This window comes from Nannospalax galili, unplaced genomic scaffold (assembly GCF_000622305.1).
Source record: "Nannospalax galili isolate Female #2095 unplaced genomic scaffold, S.galili_v1.0 scaffold475, whole genome shotgun sequence".
Taxonomy (NCBI): domain Eukaryota; kingdom Metazoa; phylum Chordata; class Mammalia; order Rodentia; family Spalacidae; genus Nannospalax; species Nannospalax galili.
The window spans coordinates 3,903,939-3,930,505 of NW_008339435.1; the positions used below are offsets into that span (position 1 = coordinate 3,903,939).

General features: G+C 39.8%; 1 protein-coding gene across 1 annotated transcript in view; it reads left to right on the plus strand.

Moving 5' to 3' along the window:
- The first annotated feature begins 2,403 nt into the window (after positions 1-2,403).
- Positions 2,404-26,567, plus strand: part of Sycp1 (synaptonemal complex protein 1) — a 152,282-nt gene continuing 128,118 nt past the window's right edge. The window contains exons 1-9 of the mRNA XM_008834012.2: positions 2,404-2,468; positions 2,998-3,133; positions 6,008-6,089; positions 6,256-6,299; positions 6,650-6,706; positions 8,455-8,619; positions 14,449-14,516; positions 15,975-16,048; positions 18,385-18,443. Of these exons, the coding sequence (XP_008832234.1) occupies positions 3,026-3,133; positions 6,008-6,089; positions 6,256-6,299; positions 6,650-6,706; positions 8,455-8,619; positions 14,449-14,516; positions 15,975-16,048; positions 18,385-18,443 (657 nt within the window). The 5' untranslated portion in view covers positions 2,404-2,468; positions 2,998-3,025. The remainder of the gene's footprint in view (positions 2,469-2,997; positions 3,134-6,007; positions 6,090-6,255; positions 6,300-6,649; positions 6,707-8,454; positions 8,620-14,448; positions 14,517-15,974; positions 16,049-18,384; positions 18,444-26,567) is intronic.

Below are 26,567 nucleotides of genomic sequence, written 5' to 3' on the forward strand. Positions count from 1 at the left end.
GGAAGCTGAGGCAGGAGGATCACTGTGGGTTTGAGACCAGCCTGAGCTACACAGTAAACTCTAGGGCAGCCTGTTCTACAAAGTGAGACCTGGTGACAACAAAAAGGAAGGCCTACGTCTAATCTTTGATTAGATTGAGATACATCTAGAAAATTAGTTGAGGTGACTCACCTTTGAGTGTGTCTGCATGGGGATATTTTCAGAGTATCAATTGAGCAGTTAAGATGTTCCTTGAAAGGCTGGAGAGATGGCTCAGTAGTTAAGAGAATTTGCTGTTGTTGCAGAGGACCTGGTTTGATTCCTAGTACCCACATGGTGGCTAACAACTATCTGTAACACCAGTGCCAGGGGATCTGACACCTTCTTCTGACCTCTGAAGGTACTGTACAACATGGGTATACTTACACACATGCGAGCAATATGCTCATTTACATAAAAATAATAATAAATAAGATGTGCCTTGAATGTGGGTGGCACCATCTCATGGGCTGGGTCCTCAGATTCAGTAAAAAGATAAAAAGGAGAAAGCACTCATCTCTGTTTCCAACTGTTGACCCAGTGTGACCAGCCTCCTCACACTTCTGCAACCATGCCTTCCCCATGATCATTGTGGACTGCAGCCTTTTGAAAAGTCAACATCCCCGACCATTTCTTTCCTTACTTTGCTTTTCTTAGGTATTTGGTCACAACAACCAGAAAAGTAGCTAATATAGGTACCCAAAGCCCTCATATTTTTGCAAATTTCCATTTTTAGCATTGTCTCATACCTTTGCACCATTTAGAGAGAATTGTTACAATGAAAAATCAGTCCAGTTGGATGTGGTGGCTCACATTTTTAGTCCCAGCACTCGGGAGGCAGAGGCAGGTGGATCTCTGTGAGTTCGAGGCCAGCCTGGTCTCCATAGTGAATCCAGGACAGCCGGGGCTACAGGGAGAGCCTGTCTCAAAAAGATCAAAAAAAAAATATGGGGAGATAGCTCAGTGGCAGAGTGTTTGCCTTGCATGCACAAGGCCCTGGGTTCAGTCTCTAGCCTAACACACACTAAAAAATACTGAATAGCAAAATATGTCAAAGTAACAGATTAGGGGTCTCTTGAATTCATGAAAGCACAAATGGACCACAGATTATATAAAAGTTGGAGTACTGCATATATAGTTGTAAATATTGTAAGGTATTGTGTGATATATAAACAAAAACAAAATTTGTAAGACAAACCGACTGCAATGTGTTTCATGTGTCATCAAATTTGTTTTTATTAAAAAATAGCTATACTGGCACATTCCTCTAATCCCAGCACTCTGGAGCCAGAAGCAGGCAGATCTCTGTGAGTTTGAGTCCCATCTGGTCTACAGAGCAAGACCATATCTCAAAAAGAAGAAAAAAGAAGCCCACAAACATTAAAAGGGATTTTTACAATAAAAGCTGATCATTAACATGAACAATGCTTTAATAGTGCTTAATAGTGTTTGCTCTTAGCCACTTATCCTTGGGGAAGAGTTGGGTCATTTTATCTATCTTAGGACCTTCATTCTTAACACCATAATGATATATTTACTTTTTTAAGCACAAAACAGTCATCTTTGACTTCTCTCTCATTTATATTAAAATGCTATCAACTTTACTTGCTGTATTTTCCAGTTGATACCTCTCCACTGCTGCTTTTCATAGTTCAGGTCCTCCCAACTTGCCCAAGCTATTAGAAATCTCAATTCCAGGTCCATAAACCTATAAAATTCTTCATACTATAAATTTTCTTTTGAACCAGATCATGCCACCCTTTTGTTCAAAATTCTTCAAGAGCCTCATCTACAATGTCTAAACTCCAGACTTACTTTTTGGCCTTCATCTTTTCGTGTCCAGTCTCACCCCTTGGTGGTCTTCCCCACGAACCGGTCTACTACTTATTAAACTCCCCAGAATCTCACAGCCCCAGCACTTTGCCAACCTTCCCATTAGTCGGCGGCACTTTCTCCCTATTGATTGTGTGGCCAAGCCGCTTCTAATTGAAGCAGCAAGAGAAACCTAAACTCTACAGACGCCCCAGCCATCCTCACACTATCCCTGTGTCCTCCAGGACCTTTAGTGATTCGAGGGCACAGTGATTGCTTGCATACACGCTGCCTTGCTAGGCTCCTGTTCGCTCTATGCGGGCCATCCTGGACTTTTCGGCCCTCGGCTTTTCTATTTGGGGCCACGACCTCCCTCAGTATTCTTAGACAAGAGCAGAAGCTCATAGAGCTTTAAGGAGAATCAGAATCCGGGATAGAATGGGCCCGGGAAGGTAAGTCTCGCGAGATGTCATACGGGAACCTGGCCCCGTTATTAGCGCGCTGACCGTTATTTAGTGGAGTGCTGCCGCCTCCCGTTTCTCGCAGGTTCTGAGGGTAGAGTTCGCGGTTCTTTTCTATGTCTCCATAGAGAGGAGCACTCGAGGCACGAAGCCCGCGGGCCCGCTGGTTCTGCCCAGGTGAGAGCCGGTGACTGGGCTTCGCGGGATGCTGGGCAGGTGACTAGAGGTGGCGACGCCGCGCCGGTGGCGTCCTCATGGCGGCGTCCTCACGGTGTCCCTCATGGCTCCTCATGGCGGCGTCCTCACGGTGTCCCTCATGGCTCCTCATGACGGCTTCCTCACGGTGTCCCTTGAGGAGTCCTCATGGAGTCTCTCAGGGCGTCTTCACGGAGTCCTCACGGCTTCCGCGTGGCGGTGTCTCCTTCGCGGGGCGTCGCCCACAGGGCTTCGCGGGCCTACGCGGCTTTTCGGTCTGGCACTGGGAACGATGTGGAGGTTCCGTCGGGGCTGGTGGCCACGTGGTGGGCGGACGTGGGGGGGACACGGCGGGGCCTCGCGGGGCCTGCATCTTTGTCCACACGCCAGGGATGACACAGGCGGGGGCGGTGGCAGAGAAGGCTGGACCCACTTTCTAGCTCCGCAGGGTACAAACCGGACCATAGAGAGTCCTAACCAAGTAATGCCAAGCTCTTCCCTCCTCCCTGAGTCCTAGTAGGTGCCTGCCGAAGATAGACATGGAAAAGCAGAAGCCCTTCAAGCTGTTTGTACCCCCACGACTGAGCAGCAGTCAGGTGTCTGCTGTGAAACCTCAGACCTTGGGAGGAGATTACAACTTCTCGAAGGTAAAATTGCATCTGAATCGTGACTAGACTGTTGAAGAAAGTGTGCTTGGGCTGAGGAAATGGCTCAGTGGGTAAGGGGCTTGTTGCCCACCTGAAGACCTGAGTTCAATTTCTGGAAGGAGAGAGTCGACTCCTCTAAGTCATTCTCTGATTTCAACATGGGTGTATACACACACACACACGCACACAAATGTACACAAAAACTAAAGTGTGTTTTCTTACTGGTTATAGAATGCTTTTTAGTAAATATTTGTTATATTCAATATCCATATATATATATATATATATTTTAAGATAGGATCTCCCTGTAGCCTCAGCTGGCCTGGAACTCACCATGTAGACCAGACTGGCCTGGAATTAAAAAATTCACTTCTGCTTCCTGAGTGCTGGGTTTATAAGACATGTGCCACCAAACCTGGCTCATCCAATACTTTAAAACTTTTTGTTTTATATGTATGAATGTTTTACTTATATATAAGTGCATTTCATACCTGGTACCTTTGGAGGCCAGAAGAGGGCATTGGATCCCCTGGAACCGGAGTTAAGGATGGGTGTTAGTTGCCATGTGGATGCTGGGAACCAAACTTGGGTCCTCTGGAAGAGAATTGATCTTAACTGCTGAGCCATCTCTTGAGCTTCATCCTCAGTAATTTTAAATAGCATCAATTCAACAGAAAACAAGCCTTTTTGTGTGTAGGTAACACTTATTTAAAGAATCACTGCTGCTGTAGAACTCTACATAAATAGTAAGATTGGAGCGGGAGAGATGGCTCAGGAATTATGAGCAGTGACTGCTCTTGCAAAGGATGCAGGTTCGATCCCCAGCACCTTCATAACAGCTAACAACAGCCTGTAACTCCAGTTCTAGGGGATCCGATGCCCTCTTCTGACCTCCAAGGGCATTGCACAACATGGGTGCATTTATACACATGTAGGCAATGCACTCATACACACACACACACACACACACACACAGTAGGATTTGCTTATTTAACAATTACATGTTAAATGACTTGAGGTAGCTTATTTATATTTTTGAGACAGGGTCTCACTTTGTAGCCCTGGCTGGCTTGGCGCTCTCTGTGTGTAGACTAGGCTGGCCTCAGAACTCTCAGAGATATGCCTCCTGAGTTGCTGGGATTAAAGGTGTGTGCCACCACACCTGGACTTACTTTTTTTTATTAGCATATATTAATACACAATAATGGGTTTCACTGTGACATTTTCACACATGCATGTAATATATTTTGACTATGTTCACGTGTATGTATTGTATTTTGGCCATGTTCCCTTTCTTGCCCCCTCTTCCTCTTTCCAACTAGTCCCTGTTCTTTCATGTTTCTTTGTGTGTGAGGGATACCCAGTGCATTTTATTAGTTGCTTACAGGAATGTAGGCACTTACCTAGTGGCTATACCACCGAAGAAAATGTCTCTCCAGATTTGAGGCAGTTCATAAGGAGAAAATATGAATTCGAAGAAAATTAGAAATTTTACAAGGACAATTAGGACTATTAGGACAAATGGCTACATATGGGTAATAAATAGTGTTCTGAGTGGGTTTCTTGGTGAATAGGGTAAAGAAGAAAATTTACCTCAGTAAAATTCTTATTGAAAAGAGAAATTGCACCATATTTCTCAGGTGAAACAGCTTTTTACAGTAAATTTTTAAAAATTATTTTCTTTTTATTTTTTTAATTTATGTTTATGCGTATATGACCTGTGTGTAGGTAAGTGCACCCGTGTCATGCAGTGCCCGCAGAAGACAAAAGAGGCTGTCGGATCCCCTGGAATGGGAGTTATGGACAGTTGTTAGCTGCCATATGGGTGCTGGGATTCAAACCTGGATCTTCTGCAAGAACAGTGTTCTTAACTGCTGAGCTATCATCTCTCCAGCTCCTTATTTATTAATTTTATGTGTACGAGTGTATTGCTTGCATGTATGTGAGTGCACCCGTGTTGTGCAATGCCTTGGAGGTCAGGAGGGCTTTGGATTCCCCTGGAACTGGAGTTAACAACGGTTCATAGCTGCCTTGTAGGTGCTGGGAATTGAACCCTGATCCTCTGCAAGAGCAGTCAGTGCTCTTAACCACTGAGCCAGTTCTCTAGCCCCTATACTACTTAATTTAAAAAAGTTTCCCAGTGGTACTTTATATGGAAGGCAGGATGATGCTATTAATAGTTTAATTTTATATGCTGTGAAAAATTTCTTATGGATTCTCTAGCCAAGATTTATCAATAAAGTCGCATTTAAAGAAGATGTTGAAACTATATACTATTAAAATTGCTATTCTTGAATACCTACAAACATTTGCTAAGTAATTTATAGCTTACGTCCATTTTACCAATGTTTTGATGGGCTGGAGATGACTCAGCAGTTAAGAGCATTGGCTGCTCTTGCAGAAGACCTTGATTGGGCTTCCAGCATCCACATGGCAGTTTGCAACTGTTCATAACTCTAGTTCCAGGGGGATCTGATGCCTTCTTCTGATCTCTTTGGGCATTGTATGATGTGTGCACTTACATGCAAGCAAAACACTTCATACACAAAAAATTAAAAAGTTTTCTTTTGAATTGGGGTTGGTGGTACAAGCCTTTAATCCTAGCATTTGGGAGGCAGAGGCAGGCAGTTTCTGTGAGATTGAGGCCAGCCTGGTCTACATAGCAAGTTCTAGGCCAACTGGGGCTTTAAGAAGACCTTGTCTCAAAAATTGTTTTGCTTTGTTTGCATAGCAAAAGCATTTACTATTTTAAGCACTATATATAAATCAAAGGACATAGAGTGGCTACTTTAAGCAGATAGTACATTATACATTTGTGTATTACATATCTCAAAGTGATATTGAACAGTATGCTTAATCTCTTTGTATTTCTAGACTTCCAGCAAATGTACAAAAGATGATTTTGGTTTTTCATTTATACCTAATCTCTCCAAAAATGGGGAAAACATTGATTCAGGTAGGCCATAGATATATTTTATTACATACATGGCTAGTAACTGAAGATACAATTTATTATTTTTATTTTATGTGTACACTGATATTCTTGACATTTAACTAGATAAAATAGTATAAAACTCAGATATTAGCATATTTAATAACAGTTTTTTTTTAAAATTTCACAGATCCTACATTACAAAAAAGTAGCTTTTTGCCCATGCTTGAACAGGTTAGTAAACATAGATAATACCTGTTAGGTATTGAATTGATTATTTGAAGAAGAAAAAAAAACCCTTTAGTTATTAGATTAATGGTCTTGTGTATTTTAATTTTTATTACATTTCTTTGTGTGTGTGTGTGTGTGTGTGTGTGTATGTGTGTATGTGTGTGTGTATATGTGTGTAGGTCAGAGGACAACTTGTGGAAATAGGTTCTCTCCTTCCATCATGTAGGCCACAGGGATTAGGTTCTCTTAGTGGCCAGAGCCATTTTCACTGACCCAGTTGTCTTGTGTATTTAACTGGCATTATTTTTAAGCTCTCAAAAATATATTCTTACAGGAAGCATTTATATTTTTAGGTTGCTGATTCTGGCAGTTGCCACTATCAGGAAGGACTAAAAGACTCTGATTTTGAGGTTAGCTATCCCATTCTTATTAAACTTTTTATAATTGGAATGTCATTTATTGTTTTTATATATTCAAACTTCCAAAGGATTAATATTTGGTTATAACTTTAAGATACATTCTTTGAAGCCTTTCTTTTGGTGATTCCGAGGACTAAACATTTTAGGCAAGTATTGTGCCACAGAGTTACATTCCTATCACCCCATTTTTTTCTTCTTTCAGTAGTTGAAGTGCTAGGCTTCTCTGTTTTTCATGGGTTGTAAAACCAGTTCTTTGGGGGAACTTTAATTTTAAATAAAACATTAGGAAAAATGGAGACAGATATAATGCGAAAAGGCTGAGAATCATGCCAGTATTTTACAAAATAATCCTTTATGTAATAGATGAAATTGGTCATCTGACTGCTTTATTGTATAAGGAATTTATTTGCAGGACATGCTATAATTTTAAATATTTGTTATAAAAATCATTCTTACAGCATATAGATGGTTTTTAAATTAAGGAAAATTCCATGGCCTGATAAAGTGACACATTTATTGTGCTTAATAGTGTCACAGAATTAAAAAAATTGGAAAAAGTTCATTTATTTTGATAAGTTATCAGTAAACAAAATTCAGGTTATTTTTAAGAAAGTTTATTTATTATTTTATTTTTATGTGTATGCGTGTATTGCCTGCATGTACGTAAGTGTACCTGTGTTGTGCAGTGCCCACGGAGGTTAGAAGAGGCTGTTGGATCCTCTGTGACTGGAGTTACGGACAGTTGTTAGCTGCCATGTGGGTGCTGGGAATCGAACCTGGATCTTCTGCAAGAACAACCAGTGTTCTTAACTGCTGAGCCATCTCTCCAGCCCCTATTCAGGTTTTTTTTTTTTTTTTTTGATCTTTTTGAGTCAGGGTCTCCCTGTAGTCCCATCTGTCCTGGAGCTCACTATGTAGACCAGGCCGGCCTTGATCTCAGAGATCTACCTGCCTCTGCCTCCCGAGTGCTGGGACTAAAGGCATGCGCCACCACACCCGGCTATTCAGGTTATTTTTAAAGAAACAGGTTTTGGAGTATAACTCAGTGTAGAGCTACATAATTTGCTTAGCATGTGGGAGTCTTTGAGTTGGAGCCCCAGCTCCCAAAAGAGAAACAAAACACCAAATGAAAACAATCTCCTCTGGCATTTATAATACAATGTGCATAAAAAGACAAGAACTAAATAAAACTCCAGGCTTAATGAAAGTTACATATTTTGTTTATATTTTTCTTGTCATTATGTTTTAAATGGAAGTCTTAAATTAATCCTTAAATTATTTCTCTTAAAGTGCTTTAAGACCAAGCCGGGCATGGTGGTGCATGCCTTTAATCCCAGCACTTGGGAGGCTGAGGCAGGCGGATCTCTGTGAGTTCAAGGTCAGCCTGGTTTATGTAGTGAGTTCCAGGCCAACTGGGGCTACAGGGAGACCCTGTCTAAAAAAGACCCCGCCTCCAAATGCTAACATTTATAACTTTGCTGTGGATTGATTTATTTTAGCTTTTATCCAGTCATAGTCTGTCATTAACTAAAATGTTTCTAACTTCTTAAGCATATTTCAGTCTTGATTTTTATTCAATAACTTTAGTAAAATAGCAAATACTGCCTTGGTACTATAAAGGAGTTAATTCTGCTAGAGCATTAATTGAATACAGAATTGGTTTTTATTAGTATATGAATATTTTAGTTTGATTATATTAAAGTTATGAACAATTAACTTTTGGAAATATATTTTAATAGAATTCTGAGCCAATGAACAGACTATATTTAAAGCTGTATAAAGAGGCTGAAAAGATCAAAAGGTGGAAAGTGAGTATAGAATTGGAATTGAAGCAGAAAGAAAATAAGCTGCAAGAAAACAGAAAGATAATTGAAGCACAGCGAAAAGCCATTCAGGAACTGCAGGTACAATGATGCTTTGAATTATAAATATGGCACACACACAAGAAGCCCTAAGACTAGCTGAGGGATATTGGCAACTGATACCTGCTGGGAAAGGGAGAGTCAGTTTTAAGGATGTAATACCAGGTAGATTGACCAGGCTCTAGGGGATAACTCACATCTAAGAGCATTTGGGGATGCAGATTAGACTCAATAAGCCTTAAAAAAATAAAAGAGAGCCGGGTGTGGTGGTGCATGCCTGTAGTTCCAGCACTTGAGAGGCAGAGGCAGGAGGATCTCTGTGAGTTCAAGGCCATGTGGGTGCTGGGAATTGAACCCAGATCTTCTGCCAGAACAGCCAATGTTCTTAACTGCTGAGCCATGTCTCCAGCCTCTGGAGTTGACTTTCATGCAAGGTGATCCAGTTTTGCCAGTACCATTTGTTGAAGATGCTGTCTTTCCTCCATTGTATGTTCTTGGCAACTTTGTCAAATATCAGGTGGCTGAAATTACACATACTCAGGTTTGGGTCTTCAGTGATGTTCCATTGATGTATGTGTCTATTTTTGTGCCAGTACCATGCTGTCTTTATGACTATAGTGCTGTAATATACTTTGAGATCTGGTATAGTAATCCCCCCAGTGTTGCTCTTTGTGCTCATAGTTGCTTTCGCTATCCGGGGTCTTTTGTGCTTCGTTATGAATTTAAAGATTTTTTTTTCTAACCCTGTGAAGTATGTCATGGGGATTTTGATTGGGATTGCACTGAATCTATATATTGCTTTTGGTAGGAATATTGAGATGACGATTTGGTTTTTGTCTTTGAGTCCATTTGTATGATTAATGACGTTTATTGACTTGCGTATATTGAACCAGTCCTACATCTCTGGAATAAAGCCTTCTTGATCATGATGAATGATCTTTGTGTTTTGCCAGTATTTTGTGGAGAATTTTTGCATCTATGTTCATTAAGGATATGGGTCTATAGTTTTCTTTTTTGGTTGTGTCCTTACCTGGTTTGGGTATTAGTGTGATGCTGGCTTTAGAGAAGGAATTTGGGCTTTCTCTGTCTGTTTCTATCATTTTGAATAATTTAAGTAGTATTTGTGGAGGTTTTCTTTAAATGTCTGGTAGAGTTCTGATGTAAATCCATCTGGGCCTGGGCTTTTTTCAGTTGGGAGGCTTTATATTACTGTTTCGATTGCCTTATATGTTAGGGTCTGTTTAAACTGTTGCTCTCTTCTTGGTTTAGCTTTGGTAGTTCCCATGATTTTAGATATCCATCCATTTCTTTTAGATTTTCAAATTTTGTAGTATATAGGTTTTTAAAACATTCCCTTATAATGGTCTGGATCTTTTAGGTGTCTGTTGTGATGTTTCCCCTGTCATCTCTGATTTTGTTGTTTTGGATTTGCTTTTTCTTTCTTTTGGTTCACTGGGCTAAGGATCTATTTATCTTGTTTAGCTTTTCAAAGAACCAGCTCTTAGATTCATTGATTCTTTATATTGTTTTCTTTGTTTCTATTTCATTAATTCCTGCTCTGATTTTTGTTTTTTATTTTCTCTTCTGCTGAGTTTGGGTTTCATTTGTTTTTGCCTTTCCAGCATCTTGAGTTGCAGTGTTAGGTCACTATTTGGGCTCTTTCTACCTTTTTAATGTAGGCACTTAGTCCCTCTTAGGACTGCTTTAAAGTTTTCCAGAGGTTGTGTTGTATTGTCCTTTTCGTTGAATTCCAGAAATTCTTTTATTTCTTAATTTCTTCTTTGACCCACTCATTGTTTAGGAGTGTGTTACATCATTGCCATGAGTTCGTGCCGTGACTAGGGATTTGTTCAGTGTTGATTTTGAGCTTTATTGCATTGTGGTCCGATAGAATGCATGGAATTATTTCAGTTTCTTTGAATTTGTTGAGGTTTGTTTTGTGGCCCAGTATGTATTCAAGTTTTGAAAAAGTTCTATGGGGTGCTGAGTAGAAAGTGTATTCTTTGGTGCTTGGGTGGAATATTTGAAAGATGTCTGTTAAGTTCATTTGATGTGTGGTATCATTTAAATCAGATGTCTCTCTGTTTATTCTTTGTCCAATTGACCTGTCTAATGGAGACAGTGGGGTGTTGAAGTCCCCTACTCTTACTGTGTTGGGGTTAATCTGTGTCTTAAAGTCCTGTAGTGTTGTTTTTATGAATTTGGGTGCACCAAAAGTTGGTGCATATATGTCAAGGATTGTAATATCTTCTTGGTTAACTGTTCCTTTGATCAGAATGAAGTGACCCTCCTTATCTCTTCTGATTAGTTTTACTTTGAAGTCTATTTTGTCAACCCCTACTTGTTTCTTAGTGCCATTTTCTTGGAATATTCTTTTCCATCCTTTTACCTTAAGGTAGTGCCTGTCCTTGAAGGTGAGATTGGTTTCTTGCAGACAGCAAAGAGATGGATTTTGTTTCTTTATTCATTTGCTTAGCCTGTGTCTTTTGACTAGGGAGTCAGTCCATTAATATTTAAGGTTATTATTGAAAGGTATGTATTGGTTGCTGTCATTTTGATTGCTGTTTGTGTTCTTTGTCTAATTTTGTGTTTCCTCAATCGTTATTATTTTTTGTTGCCCCTGGGGTATAGTTGTTTCTCTCTCTGGTCTATGTATTGCTTTAAGTATTCTTTCAAGGGCTATTTTCATGGACATCCATCCTTTTATTTTATGTGTATGCATGTATTGCCTGCATGTAGGTAACTGCACCCGTGTTGTTCAATGCCCCCGGAGGTCAGAAGAGGCTGTTGGATCCCCTAAGATAGGAGTTACAGACAGTTGCTAGCTGCCGTGTGGGTGCTGGAATTCGAACCCAGGTCTTCTGTAAGAACAACCAGTGTTCTTAACCGCTGAGCCATCTCTCCAGCCCCAGAACATCTATTCTTTCACTCTATTTGTGTCATGTAAATTTTTCTTTCTCCTTCAACTAATAGGCATTTTTGCTGGGTAAAGTATTCTGGGCTGACATCTGTTGTCGTGTAGAACTGGAAATACCTTGGTCCAGGCACTTCTGGCTTTCATAGTTTGCATTGATAAGTCAGCTGTAATTCTGATGGGCTTTCCTTTGTATGTGACTTGTTGTTTTTCTTTTGCTGCTTTCTGTATTCTCTCTTTGTTCTGTGCATTTAGTGTTTTTACTATGACATTTTATGGGGAGTTTCTTTTCTGATCCTGTCCATTTGGTGTTCTATGTGCTTCCTGTATTTGTATGGGGATGCTTCTCTTTTTTTTTGGGAAATTCTCTTCTACAATCTGGTCAATACCATTAACCTGCAATTCTTCTCCTTCTATGCCTATGATACATAGATTTGGTCTTTCATGGTATCCTACATCTCTTACATATTCCATTCTTATTTTTTTTTAATTTTCCATAATCTTTGCTTGAGGGATCCAAGTCTTCAACTTTATCTCCCAGTGTTGATATTGTTTTCCATTTCATTCATTCTAACGGTGAGCCTTTCCCCTGTTGTTTCAAGTTGGCTTATTGAGTTTTGCACTTCCTTCTTCATTTCTGCCCGAGTTTTCTTCAATGTTTCTCTTTTGTGAATTCATTCAGATGTTTATCCCTATCTTCTTTTAGCTCTCTGATTTGTTTGTTCATGTATTCTTTAAATTCCTTGATCATGTTTAGGATTGTTCTTTTAAATTCCGTGTTCTGTGTTATCTCTAGAGGTTTCTCCTTGTAGAACCCTTCTACAGGACTGGCGGAGTTTGGTGGGGACATAGTGTTTTGGCTTTCCATTTTATTCTTTCATTGTGATTTTGGCATGTGAATTTCTTTTGTTGTTTATGATTCTTATATGAGAATTAAGTTGAAGTATGCTTCTCTTTGTATTATTGATGTGCCTCTCTCCTTTCCTTATTGGTTATTAAAAGCTGGTTGGTCCAGTTTCAGGTTCTCTCAGGTTTTATTTTGGAGGGAACTGATGGCTTCAGATCAGCTATTCAAGAGCATCCACAGAAGTCTGTCAGGTTCTAGTCAGGTACACTCAGACTTCCTTCTAAGGTTTGGACCCCTATTAGCAGGAACTCATAGCAAAATTTGGGAAGTTTCCTAATTGGGAGGGGGTGATTTTAGGACTCTCAGTTGGTCCCCTGAGTTCTCAGCTTCTATACCAGAGGGAGGCCAGAACTGGCACTCTCTGGTGGTCTGCTGAGATCACAGCCACTACACTGATTACACTGATAGAGGTTGGAACCCACCCTCTCAGGCTGTCTCCTAAAATCTCAGCCTTAGCCTGACAAAGCCAAGTCTTCCCTGGGGCCTTGGGAAGGGCCTCACAAAATCCCAGGAAGGGGGATTGGTATGGCACAATTAGGGGAAGCCCACTCCCATGCGGAGGCAGGATCCGGGAGCTCTCAGGCAGTCCCCTGTGTTCTCAGCCCCTGTGCCAGAGGGAGGCCAGTGAGATGGCGGTCTGCTGAGATCACAGCCACTACACCCAATGGAGGTTGGAGCCACCCTTTTAGGCTGTCTTGACCCTTATTTATTATTAAAGTTTAAAATGAAGTTCTATTTTTTTTGATTTATGTCATGTGCATGAGTGTTTTGCATGCATGTATGTTATGAGCACCTGTGTCATGCAATGCCTGAGTAGGACAGAAGAGACCATCAGATCCCCTGGAACTGGAGTTGCAGACAGTTGTTAGCTGCCATGTGGGTGTTGGGAACTGAACCCAGGTTCTCTGCAAGAGCAGCCAATGTTCTTAACTGCTGAGCTATCTCTTCAGCCCCTAAAATTAAGTTCTATTATTGATGATCTATTTGCTGTAAATGCCTTTTATTATATCAGAATATATTTATATACAAAACTTTAAAAGTTTAGCTTTGATATTATAGCATAAAAGAGAAAAAAGTCAAGAAAATATAAGCAAATAAAATACCTCAAAGTTATTAGCAAAGGTGATATTTTACTAAAATATTGTTGAATACTTTTGGAGATCATTCAGCAAATTTTAGGCTGATGAAAGAGAGAGGTTCCACTCCCCATTTTACATTTATTATATATATATTATATAAAATGTATGTTTATATATATTATATAAAATGTATGTGGGTGTGGTACAGTGCACACGTGGAAGTCAGAGGATAACTTGTGGGAGTCAGTTATCTCCCTATACCATGTAGGTTTTGGGAATTGAACTCAGATTGCCAGGCTTCATGGCAAGTACCCTTACCCACTGAACCATCTTGCTACCCCCTCCCACTTTTTATTTGAGTTGGTTATGGTCTCGTGTAGTGCCGGGGGTTCGAACCAGGGACCCCTGGCGAGGTGAGGATTGGGGATGAGTAAGCACGCCATTCTCCAGGCCACGCTGCCCCCATTACCCGGGGACACTCAGACGCAATGGGGAGCCTAGTCAAGCAGGGACTCATTTATTGCAAGTGTTCCAAAGCTTATAAAGGCACCTGGAACTCCCCCCTCCCCCCGAGGGTGTATCTTAAGGATGGTCACTCGCTGATCATGCACTCCTCAGCAGTGCGGAAGTATTCTTCAGACTTTCAAAGCAAGCCAGGCCGCGCCCCCAGTAACTTCCTTTCAGACCTATGCAAGGTGGGGCTTTTAGGTCCCCACAGTGTAGCTCAGGCTGGCCCCATACTTTATAGATGAGGCTGGCCTTGACCTTCTGTTCCTACTGTCTCTATCTCCCAAGGAGACCCATATTTTATAGTAAGTCCGTAAGATGTAACAAAAAGTTCTTTTTATGTGGGAAGAAAAGAATTCATACAGATCTTATGTTAATAAAAAAGCCAGCCTGCTAGATGACCATAACTCATTTATTTTTCTAAGTGAAATGTAATGAACTGTATTTTTTGTTTTGTAAATTAGTTTGAAAATGAAAAAGTAAGTCTGAAATTAGAAGAAGAAAGTGAGGAAAATAAAGATTTAATAAAGGAGTAAGTAATAGTTTAATTTTACTTTCAAATTTATTACTAAGATCATTTTTATTTCTTAGCATTTTCTATGTGTTATGTAACATAACAATAGTAATTTCTACCCGAGTGTAATTCTGCATTCTTAGATATGGCAAACTGTGGTCATTGATGAATAACCTCTCACTTTAAAATGTCAGTTGTCAGGAAGAATCATTGCATGCTGTTAAAAAAGGTGTCTGAAAATTCTATTTTGAATGTTTTAATAAAAAAAAATTATTTATTTTTTATTACAGGTGTATGCCTGTTTTGTCTGCATGTACTTAAATACAGTGCCTGCGGGGGCCAGAAGAGGGTGTCAGATCCCCTGAAACGAGTTACAGATAGTTGTTAGTTGTCCTGTGGATGCTGGCAACTGAGCCCTGTTCCTTTGCAAGAGCAGCCAGGCCTCTTAATAGCTGAGCCATCTCTCCTTCCCCAGTGTCTTGAAATTCTAGATCTAGAACTTCCTTTGTATTATTTTCCACCTTCTCTGTTTCACTATTGCTGTATGGAGCAACACTTATGAAATAGAACTCAACTTATTTCAAAATGGATTCTTTCTCTCAAATGCCCATTTTTTTCTTAGTATAAAATTTCTACTGAAAAATTATGACTTGAGAAATTAAATCTAACTGTTCTCTATATGTTAGTAACATAAAACAATACAACTAGAGGTCTTAATCAACGAATGCCTACTGAGAACGTTATATTTGGTTTTTAAAGGTTATGCATATAGTACATTTTGAGGGTAATTAGTAAATGAAGTCTAACTCTCTCATTATTTTTCCTAGACAAATCTGGAACTATTCCCTTAAAGGGTATTACTAGCACCTTGCTCTAGAGAATTGTGAATGAGTTGTCAGTTTTACTTAAAGGGAAGTAGTTACTAAATTATGTTTGCTAATATTACACACAATCTACTTTTCTTTGATATAATCATTACTGTGTGATACGTACAAAAGACAGTATTTAAAAATATTTTGGGGGACTGGAGAGATGGTTCAGCAGCTAAGAGCACTGGTTGTTCTTACATAAGCCTGGGTTTGAATCCCAGGAGAGTGGTGGCTAACAGCTGTTTGTAATTCCATTTTCAGGGGATCTGACACCCTTTTCTGCCCTCCACAGGCACTGCATGACACAGGTGAACTTATATGCATACATGCAGGCATAATAATCATATACATAAAATAACAAAGATAAGGAGCCGGGCATGGTGGAGCACACCTTTAATCCCAGCACTTGGGAGGCAGAGGCAGGTGGATCTTCGTGAGTTTGAGGCCAGCCTGGTCTACATAGTGAGTTCCTGGACAGCCAGGGCTTACAAAAAAAAAAAAAATTAACAAAAAATTTTCCCATAAGAATTGTAGCTAAATACTTTATGACTTTTATGTATGTTTTTGCTTGAGATCAGATTATATTTAGACAAATTCTCTGTTTCAGGAATAATGCTACGAGGCATTTATGTGACCTATTCAAAGAAACCTGTGCCAGAGCCACAGAAAAGACGAAGAAATGTAAATATCTTTCTTGTTTTACCAATTTATTATTTAATAGTAGACACAGGAGGAGAAATTGTTTTCAATTCTTGGAACTAATTTTGATTTCAGTAGTTTTATGTATCCCAGACATTTTTTTTTAAAAAAATAAGTATTAATTAAGTTTTCTAGTTTTGAAAAGTAGAATATATCAAGAAGTATATACTTGGCATTTATAGTTAATCCTCATTTTAGTTAAAGTGTGATTTTAGTACTAACCTTCTGTATGGAACAACCAGGAAACTGAATAAAAAATAAGATACATAGTCATGTCCATAATAGAAAATAGGAGCAAAGGGCTGTGCTGTAGGCATGGTGTATTGATAGTCTGTACTAACTACATTTAGGTCAACAATACAGTGTATTTAAGACAGTGGTCTCACAGAGTATAAAAGATTTGAAAAAATTCATCTACTCATGTAACCTTTGTAACACTGTAGTGTACCATAAATAGTGGTAATGCTTGTAATCTTATCACCTTGGAGGCTGAGGCAGAAGGATTGAAAGTTTGAGGCCAGCCTGGACTATATAAGGAGATGCTGTCTCAAAGAACCAAGAAAAATAAGTTGAAGTTTGAGGCCAGCCTGTACTATATAAGGAGATGCTGTCTCAAAGAACCAAGAAAAATAAGTAACTATATAATGAGAATATAAAGAAAGAAAATATTTTTGTTCAGTTGTATAATATTTTTGTTTGACTGAAAAAAATTATAAAGTTTATATATAGTAAATTAGTTGCGATAAATTTAGGTTAATTTGGTTTCAAAACATTTTTAAATATATTTTATTTATTATTTTTGTTTTGTGTATATGAGTGTATTGTCTGCATGTGTGTAAGTGCACCCATGTTAGGCACTGCCCACGGAGGAAGAAGAGGGCATTGGTTCCCTTCAAACTGGAGTTACGGACAGTTGTTAGCTGCCATGTGGGTGCTGGGAATTGAACTTGGGTCCTCTGCAAGAGAAGAACCTAGGAAATTTTTCTTTATTTTCTTCTTTCTTTCCTTATTTTTAATTTGTTTTTATTAAAATTTTGTTGTATTTCGTACAGAATATCTCAAACAATCTGAAACATCTTTATAGCCCCGTCCCCACCGAACCCTCCCATAGCCCCCCCCAATGGAACCCATACACTCTAGAACCTAGGTAAATTTAAAGAAGGTAAACATATAAGGATATTGAACTCCCTGTTTCTATCCCTCTGAAATTTTCCTCTCAGATTCATCCCATACTGAGTTTCTGGCAATGTCAATTACAGTTCAGGGTCTTTTTTTTTTTTTAATTTATTTTTTCACTTTAAATTTATTTTTTATTATGTATTTTCATTTTTTAAATATATTTTGTTATTTTTATTTTATGTGTATGAGTGTATTGCCTGCATGGATGTGACTGTACCCGTGTTGTGCAGTGCCGCGGAGGTCAGAAGAGGGTGTCAGATTCCCCTGGAACTGGAGTTGAGGACGGTGTGTAGCCACCATATGCGTGCTGGGGATTGAACCCGGGTCCTCTGCAAGAGCAGTCAGTGCTCTTAACCCCTGAGCCATCCTTTCAGTCCCTTGTATTTTCATTTTTCATGTGTATAAGTGTTTTGCCTGTATGTATGCAACATGCATACTATGCCTCTGGAGTCCAGAAGAGGGTGTTGGATCCTCTAGAACTGGAGTTATGGATGGTTGCCAGCCACCATATAGGTGCTTGGAATTGAACCCTGGTCCTTTGCAAGAGCAGCCATTGCTCTTAACTGCAGACCCATCTCTCCAGTCCCCAGGGTCCCCTTTTAAAAAATGTTGGCTCTAGTTCCCAGAGTTTTCTGCTCCTGCCTTTCTGCCCAGGTAAGTTGTGATTTTTCTCTGCCTCTAATTCTGTAGGTTGTGGTTTGCTCAATTTTCTTTTGGATCTGAGATTTTGAGTTTGCTGTCTTTTTTTTTTTTTTTTTTTTTTTTGGTCTTTTTGAGACAGGGTCTCCCTGTAGCCCCAGCTGTCCTGGAACTCACTGTGTAGATGAGGCTGGCCTTGAACTCACAGAGATCTGCCTGCCTCTGCCTCCCGAGTGCTGGGATTAAAGGCGTGCACCACCACTCCTGGCAGAGTTTGCCATCTTTTTAACTTGTGGAATATCAAATTCCAAGCCTCTTACAACAAAGTTTTGGACCAAAACTGCTTCTAATACTAATTTGAAGACTCAGAAGTGAATTACAAATATTTTTTATTTTCATAGAATTTTAAATATTTTAATTTTTTCTGAGATATTTTGAGTACAATGTTGTTGATGTCATGTTTTAAAATTTAATTTTGAAGTTTTTAATGTTAATTACAGATGAATATGAGCGGGATGAAACAAGACAACTTTATGTGGATCTAAACAGTAACATGGAGGTAAGTGTTAGTGAAAATATGATTTATTTTAAATAAAATAATTTTTTTGGTCTTTTTGAGACAAGATCTTCCTGTGGCCCCAGTTGGCATAGAGTTTGATGCATAGACCAGGCTGGTCTCCGTCTCACAGAGATCCAACTGCCTCTGCCTCTTAAGTGTTGGGACTTAAGGTGTGCACCACTGTGCCTGGCTTAAACAAAAGAATTTCTAAGCAAAGTAGAGTGACAGCTACAATGATACTGTCAACCATGATTACTAAAAGATTATTATTACTATTATTATTATTAATTATTATTATTATTTTGGTCTTTTTGAGACATAGTCTCCCTGTATCCCCAAGTGTCCTGGAACTCACTATGTAGACCAGGCTGGCTAGAAGATTATTATTTATTGATACATGATTGAATCACTAGTATAATTCTTAAGGTTCTGAATGATAAATTCTGTTTTGTTATATAGTAGTTCTTTGGGAGTGGAGCATGTGAGACAGGGTCTCTGGCTCTTAGAATCTTTCCACCCCCCTCTTCCACCATGGTCCCTGAGCCCTGGGGTGGGTGGATTTTAATATAGGAGTCCTGTCTAAGGACCCACACTCTGTAGACTCTTACTCTCTGCGTTTTGGCCATTTGTGACCAATGCGTTTCTGGCCCTCTGTTGCATGAGGGAGCTTCACTGATGAGAATTGAAAGATGCATTAGTGTTCTCTTCATCCCTTGTTCTATGTTCTGTGAGCCTTAGGTGTAGAGGTTGCAATCCTAGATGTGCTACTTAGTTTGGGCAATTCACAGACAATCTCCTTCTGTGACCAGTTGTGGATCTCTTTAATTATCTCTTTCTCTTGAAAAAGAAGCTTCTTTTGTCAGTGGTGATTGGGATACTTATCTATAGATTTAAGGATCCATATTTTGCACATAGTAAGAAATTACATTTGTCTAGGGATGTGAGAGCCTTGGAGTTTTCTCTAAGATCTATGACCTCACCAGTTATGTATATTTGACTAGGTTTACAGTACCACACATGAGTTTCCTCCCATTGAATGGGCTTTAAGTCCAATTAGGAAGCTGTTGATTACCCCCAAGATAAAAATGCAACTACTGCGCCAATGTCATTTGCTGTGCTGGCCTTGAAGCTAGGGTTAGATTATCAATTGATGTTCTTCCTTAGCAGCTTGTGTAGTGCTCTCCAAAGCTATGAGAGCTATCCTTCAGGGAGGTGGCTTTCAGGTCATTTAGCTCTGTTACTCCAAATCCTGTGTCCAAAGTATGTCTTGTCTTCAGCAATAGGGTCTTACCATCAAGTTCTGTGAGGCAATCAAGGGTTGTGACAATAGCCTGTGTAATTTTGGGAGTCTTTTGGACTACCCTGACCAACAACACAAAACAAATTTTCTCCTGTCTGGCACTGTTTCTTGTTATGTAGCCTTCAATTATACTCACAGACTTGTGTAGAGATATTGTATGTGTAATTTTTCAGTAGGTTTTTGGACTAATATGATTCCCTCTGTTTTTAAAATTTTTTTTATTAAGCTTCTATATTCTCATACAGCAGTTCTCAATCAAACCCAGACCCCCTTCCCCATGCATGCCTCCCCTATCCCTCCACCAGAGACCATGTATTCTTCTACACCTGGTAAGTCCTATCCAGTCAAGCATTTGCACCCAGATGTCCTTCAGTGCAAATTCGTTCACTGGAGTCCAGTCAGTCCATCCAGAGATCATGTGCAGGCATACTTTCCCTGACCCAGCAGCAACCAGCCTCCAACAGCAATCAGTCTAGGGCCAGCCTGCCACCCATCTTTCTTCTCCCCTCTGGGCCTTTGTTCAGTTGAGTTGGCATGGGTCCTGTGCTTGATACCACCATTGCCATGTGCAAGCTTCCAGTGGCCTGAAAGACTCTGCTTCCCTGTGTTCATGAACGAGCCCTGGCTCTTAAAATTTTTCTGCCCCCTCTTCTGCACTGGTCCCTGAGCCATGGGTGGGTGACATCCAATATAGGAGTCCTATCTAGGGACACATACTCTGTAGTCTCTTATTCTTTAAAACTTGGGCAGTTGTGGCCTTCTGTGTGCATCTCACTTTGCTGTACGAGGAAGCTTTACTGGTGAGAGTTGAGGGATGTATTAGTTTTCTGTCTACCTTTGTTCTGCTATGTTCCATGAGCCTTAGTTGTAGAGATTCAACTGTAGATGTGTCACCTAGTACTGGGCATCTCTTAGACATATATTCTCGGTGTCTGACCAGTTGTGCAATGCTGCAGTAGCCCCCATCTGTTGCAAAAAGAAGCTTCTTTGATGAGTGGTATATTGAATGCTTGTCTGTAAATATAAGGATTGATATTTAGCATGTAGTAAGAAGTTTCATTTGTCTTGAGATATGAAAGAGATAGGGTTTTCTCCAGGACCTATGTCCTCTCTTTCCATGTGTATTTGACTGAGTTTACAGTGCCACCCATGATCTCCCTCCCACTGAGAGAGCTTCAAGTCCAATTAGATAGCTGTTGATTGCCCCCAGATAACAGTGCCACTGCTGCAACAATAGAGGTAGTTTGCCATGCCAGTTTTTCTGGTTATTAGGCTGTAGGGCTGGGGTGGACCATTGATTGTTTTTCTCCCTTGGAGTTTGCAAATCATCATCTAGCATTATGATAGCCGAACCTCAGTTAGAAGGCTTCCAGGTCAGTTCCTGCTCCATTTTTTAGTATGCTTGTCTGTATTTAGCATATAGTAAGAAATTTGTTTAGAGAAATGATAGAGATAGGGTTTTCTCTAGGATCTACATCCTCTCTTGCCTTGTGTACTTGACTGAGTTTACAGTGCCATCCATAAGTTCACTCCCACTGAGGAGGCTTCAAGTCCAATTAGATACCTGTTGATTGCCCCCCACCCCCACCCCCCGAGATAACAGTGCCACTACTGCACCTATAGAGGTAGTTTGCCAGGCCAGTCCTTATGGTTATTAGGCTTTAGGACTGGGTTGGAACATTGATTGTTTTTCTCTCTTGGCAATTTGCATATTATTATCCAGCATTATGATAGCCAAACTTTGGTTAGAAGGCTTCCAGGTTAATGTTACCAGGGGGGAGGTGGAAAAAGTGGGAGTGTTAGCCAGGAAGGACAGGAGGAAGGGATATGCAAGGGGCCACACTGTGGAGGGTAGGGAGGGAAATCAGGAGAGGGGGATGGTGGGAGGCAGTTGTTACTGAGAGGAGGGTGGGGATAATGGGGGCATTGAGACTGGAGAGGGAGCAGGGGGATAGAATGGGAGGAGGAAGAGTGGAGATGGGGAAGTCTTGGGGGGCTGGGAAGCCCAGAGGGAGGTGTGGTGTCCTCAGGACACCATGGGAGGTGTTTATAGAGTGTCTGAACATTGATGCAAGTGTATACATGGGAGCTGCTTGGCAGGGGACACAGTGCTAAACAGAGGAGACCTCCCTTTGAGTGATTGGTGGGAATGATTCAGGAGACTCCCAGGATAACACAGGCTATTGCCAAAACTCTTGGTAGTCTCTCAGGACCAGTAAATGGGACCCTACTGCTGAAGACAGAACATACTTCAGGTATAGGGTTTGAAGCAATGGGGCAGGAATTGACCCTCTGGTTTTTTATACTAGCTAGACACTATTTATTTCTCCTCTTTCTCTCCCTGTCTTATTCTCCCTCCCTGCCCTCTACATTTAAAGTGTCCCCATTTCCCCCATTTTTCCCTTGATAGTTTCTGTCTGTTATGGTCCCACCTCTCTTGCTACTTTCTTCCCTTTTTTCCCATAGTTTTTGTATAGCCCTCCCCCCCCTCCCATTTAAACACCCCCCTTTTTACACATCTCTCCCTTAGTAACACCTGTCTTCTACTATTCTTTCTTGGGTTCCTTCTTTCCCTTTACCTCCCTGGTTCCCTTCCGTTTTTCTAGTTACTGCAGTATCAGGATATGTACTCACTTACAAGGATTTGGTGCTATGATCCACAAATGAGGGAGAACATACGTCTTTTGTTTTTCTGAGTCTGTGTTACTTTACTTAGTAATAACAGTTTCTAAATCAATCCATTTACCTGCAAATTTATTTATTTATTTATTTACTGATTGATTGATTGATTGATTGATTGATCTTTTTGAGACAGGGTTTCCCTGTAGCCCCAGCTGTCCTGGAACTCACTATGTAGACCAGGCTGGCCTTGAACTCACAGAGATCCACTTGCCTCTGCCTCCTAAGTGCTGGGACTACAGGGGTGCACCACCATGCCTGGCTCAAATTTCATTATTTAATCTTTCTTTTTTAATATTTTTTATTTATTTTTTATTTTTATTTTTATTTTTTAAAAATTTTTATTTTATGTGTATGAGTGTATTGCCTGCATGTATGTGAGTTCACCCGTGTCATGCAGTGCTGCAGAGGTCAGAAGAGGGCTTCGGATTCCCCTGGAACTGGAGTTAAGGACGGTTCGTAGCTGCCATGTGGGTGCTGGGAATCGAACTCGGGTCCTCTGCAAGAGCAGTCAGTGCTCTTAACCGCTGAGTCATCTCTCCAGCCCCTTATTTATTATTTTTATTTTATGTGTATGAGTCCATTGCCTGCATGTATGTGAGTGGTGCACCCATCATGCAATGCCGCAGAGGTCAGAAGAGGGCTTCAGAGTCCCCTGGTACTGGAGTTAAGGACGGTTCATAGCTGCCATGTGGGTGCTGGGAATTGAACTCGGGTCCTCTGCAAGAGCAGTCAGTGCTCCTAACTGCTGAGCCATCTCTCCAGCCCCTATTTAACCTTTCTTTACTGCTGAGTAGAACTCCATTGTGTAAATGTACCACATTTTTATTATCCACTCATCAGTTGAGGGGCAATTAGTTTGCTTCCATCTCTTAGCTGTTGTGAAAAGAGCAGCAACAAACATGGTTGTACAATTGTCTGTGCAATAGGATGAGTCCTTTGGGTATATGCCAAGGAGTGGTATAATCAGGTCATATGGTAGGTTCATTTTTTAGACTTTTAAGAGTTCTCCACACTGCTTTCCATAGGGGTTGAACGAGTTTGCAATACCACTAGCAGTGAATGAGCGCTCCCCTTTCTCTACATCCTTGCCAGCATTTGATATCATTTATTCTCTTGATTTTAAGCCAGTCTGACTGGGGTAAGGTGAAATCTTAAGGTGATTTTAACTTGAATTTCCCTAATTACTAACGATGTTGAACATTTTTAAAGAAGTTTCTTGGCCTTCTTTATTTCTTCTTTTGAGAACTCTCTGTTTAGATCTTTAACCTATCTTTTAATTGGGTCATTTATTTTCTTGGTTCTTTGTTTTTGAGTTCTTTATATATTCTGGATGTTAAACCTCTTTCAGATGTGTCACTGGTGAAGGTTTTTCCGCACTGTGGGTTTTTTCTTCACTTTTTTGATCATTTCTTTTGCTGTACGGAAGCTTTTCAGTTTAATGAGGTCCCACTTGTTGATTCTTTACCTTAATTCCTGAGCGACTGGTGTCTGATTTAGAAAGTTCTTTCCTACACCTATATTTTTTAGGTTACTGCCAATGTTTTCTTCTAACAGTTTCAGTTTCGAGTTTCACATTGAGGTCTTTGATCCATTTGGAGTTGACTTTTGTGCAAGGTGAAAGATAAGGATGTAGTTTCATTCTTCTGCAGGTGAAGATCAGATCCTTACTGAAGATGCTCTTTCCTCCATTTGTATGCTCTTGGCACCATTGTCGTATATCAGGTGGCTGAAATTGTGTGTACTCATTTTTGGGTTTTCAATTGTGTTCTATTGATCTATGTGTTTATTTTTGTGCTAGTACCATGCTGTTTTTATGACTAAAACTCTGTAGTATACTTTGAGATCCAGTATAGTAATCCTCCAGTGTTGCTCTTTGTGCTCAGGTTTGCTTTGGATATTGGGTCTTTTGTGCTTCCATATAAATTTAAGGATTTTTCTTCCTAATTCTGTGAAGTATTTCATGGGGATTTTGATTTGGATTGTGTTGAATCTATATTTTGCTTTTAATAGGATGGTCATTTTCACAATATTAATTCTTCCAATCCATGAGCATGGGAGGTTCTTCCATCTCCTGGTGTCTTCCTGTTGAGAATTTTTTTTTTTGGTCTTTTTGAGGGTCTCCCTGTAGCCCCAGCTGTCCTGGAACTCACTATGTAGACCACGCTGGCCTTAAACTCACAGAGATCTGCCTGCCTCTGCCTCCTGAGTGCTGGGATTAAAGGTGTGCGCCACCACGCCTGGCCCCCTGTTGAGAATTTTTGCATCTATGTTCATTAAGGATATGGGTCTATAGTTTTCTTTTTGGTTGTGTCTTTACCTGGTTTGGGTATTACAGTGATACTGGCTTTGTAGAAGGAATTTGGGAGTTCGCTCTTTGTTTCTATCTTTTTTGAAAAATTTAAGTAGTATTGGTTTCAGATCTTCCTTAAATGTCTGGTAGAATTCTGTTGTTAATATATCTGGACCTGATTTTTTTTTTAGTCAGGAGGTTTTGTGTTATTGTTTCAATTTCCCTTGTAGGTTTTGAGTCTGTTTAAATTGTTGATCTCTTTTTGGTTTAGCTTTGGTAGTTCCCATGATTTTAGATATCCGTCCATTTTTTTTTTCTTGGCTTTCAAATTTAATAGAGTATAAATTTTTAAAGTACTCCCTTATAACGTTCTGGATCTTTTGGGTGTCTGTTGTGATGTTTTCCCTTTCATCTCTATTTTGTTTATTTGGATTTGGTCTTCTTTTTTTGGTTAACTGGGCTAAGGGTCTGTCTATCTTGTTTAGCTTTCAAAGAACCAGCTCTTAGATTCATTGATTCTTTGTATTATTTCCTTTGTTTCTATTTCACCAATTTCTGCTCTGATTTTTGTTATTTTTCATCTGCTGAGTTTGAGTTTCATTTGTTGTTGCCTTTCCAGAGTCTTGAGTTACAATGTTAAGTCATTTATTTGTGCTCTTTCTGGTTTTTTAATGTTTTTTAGAGCTATAAACTCCCCTGTCAGGTCTGCTTTTAAAGTGTCCCAGAGGTTTTTTTGTTTTGTTTTGTATTGTACTTTTTGTTTAATTCCAGGGAATACGTTGCTTTCTTAATTTCTTTTTTGACTCATTCGTCATTCATAAGTGTGTTGTTTAATTTCCATCAGTTTGTGTAGTTCTTAGGGCTTCTTTTGGTGTTGATTTTAAGCTTTATTGCATTGTGGTCTGATAGAATGCATGTAATTATTTTAATTTTTTGTATTTGTTGAGGTTTGTTTTGTGGCCCAGTATGTAGTCAATTTTAGAGAAAGTTCCATAGGGTGCTGAATAGAAAGGGTATTCTTTTGGTGCTTGGGTGGCATAGTTGGACGATGTCTGTTAGGTCCATTTGACGTATGGTGTCATTTAAATCAGATGTCTCTCATTTATTCTTTGTCCAATTGACCTGTCTAATGCAGACGAGGGTATTGAAATCCCCGACTATTACTGTGCTGTGGTTAATCTGTGTCTTAAAGTCCTCTAGTACTGTTTTAATGAAATTGAGTGCACCAGAGTTTGGTGCATATATATTCAGGATTGTAACATCTTCTTGGTCAATTTTTCCTTTGATCAGAATGTAGTGACCCTCTTTATCTCTTCTGATTAGTTTTAGTTTGAAGTCTATTTTGTCAGGTATTAGAATTGCAACCCCTGGTGTTTTCTTAATGCCATTTGCTTGGAATATTCTTTTCCATCCTTTCACCTTAAGGTTGTGCCTGTCCTTGAAGGTGGAATAGGTTTCTTGCACAAGACAAAAGGATGGATTTTGTTTCTTAATCCTTTCAACTAGCCTGTCTTTTGACTGGGGAGTTTAGTCCTTTGATATTTAAGGTTAATTATTGAAAGATGTGTATTGATTGCCACTATATTGATTACTGTTTGCATTCTTGGTTTAATTTTGTGTTTCCACAATTATACCTTCATTTAGTTTCTTTCTTTTGCCCCTGGGTTATAGTTGTTCCTTTCTCTGTTCTTTGTATTGTTACAAGTATTATTTGAAGGGCTGGTTTTGTGGACATGTATTCTTTCAGCCTAGTCATGTTGTGGAAGGTTTTTCTTTTTCCTTCAACTATAATAGACATTTTTGCTGGTAAAATATTCTGGGTTGGCATCTATGGTCATTTAAAAATGGGAAT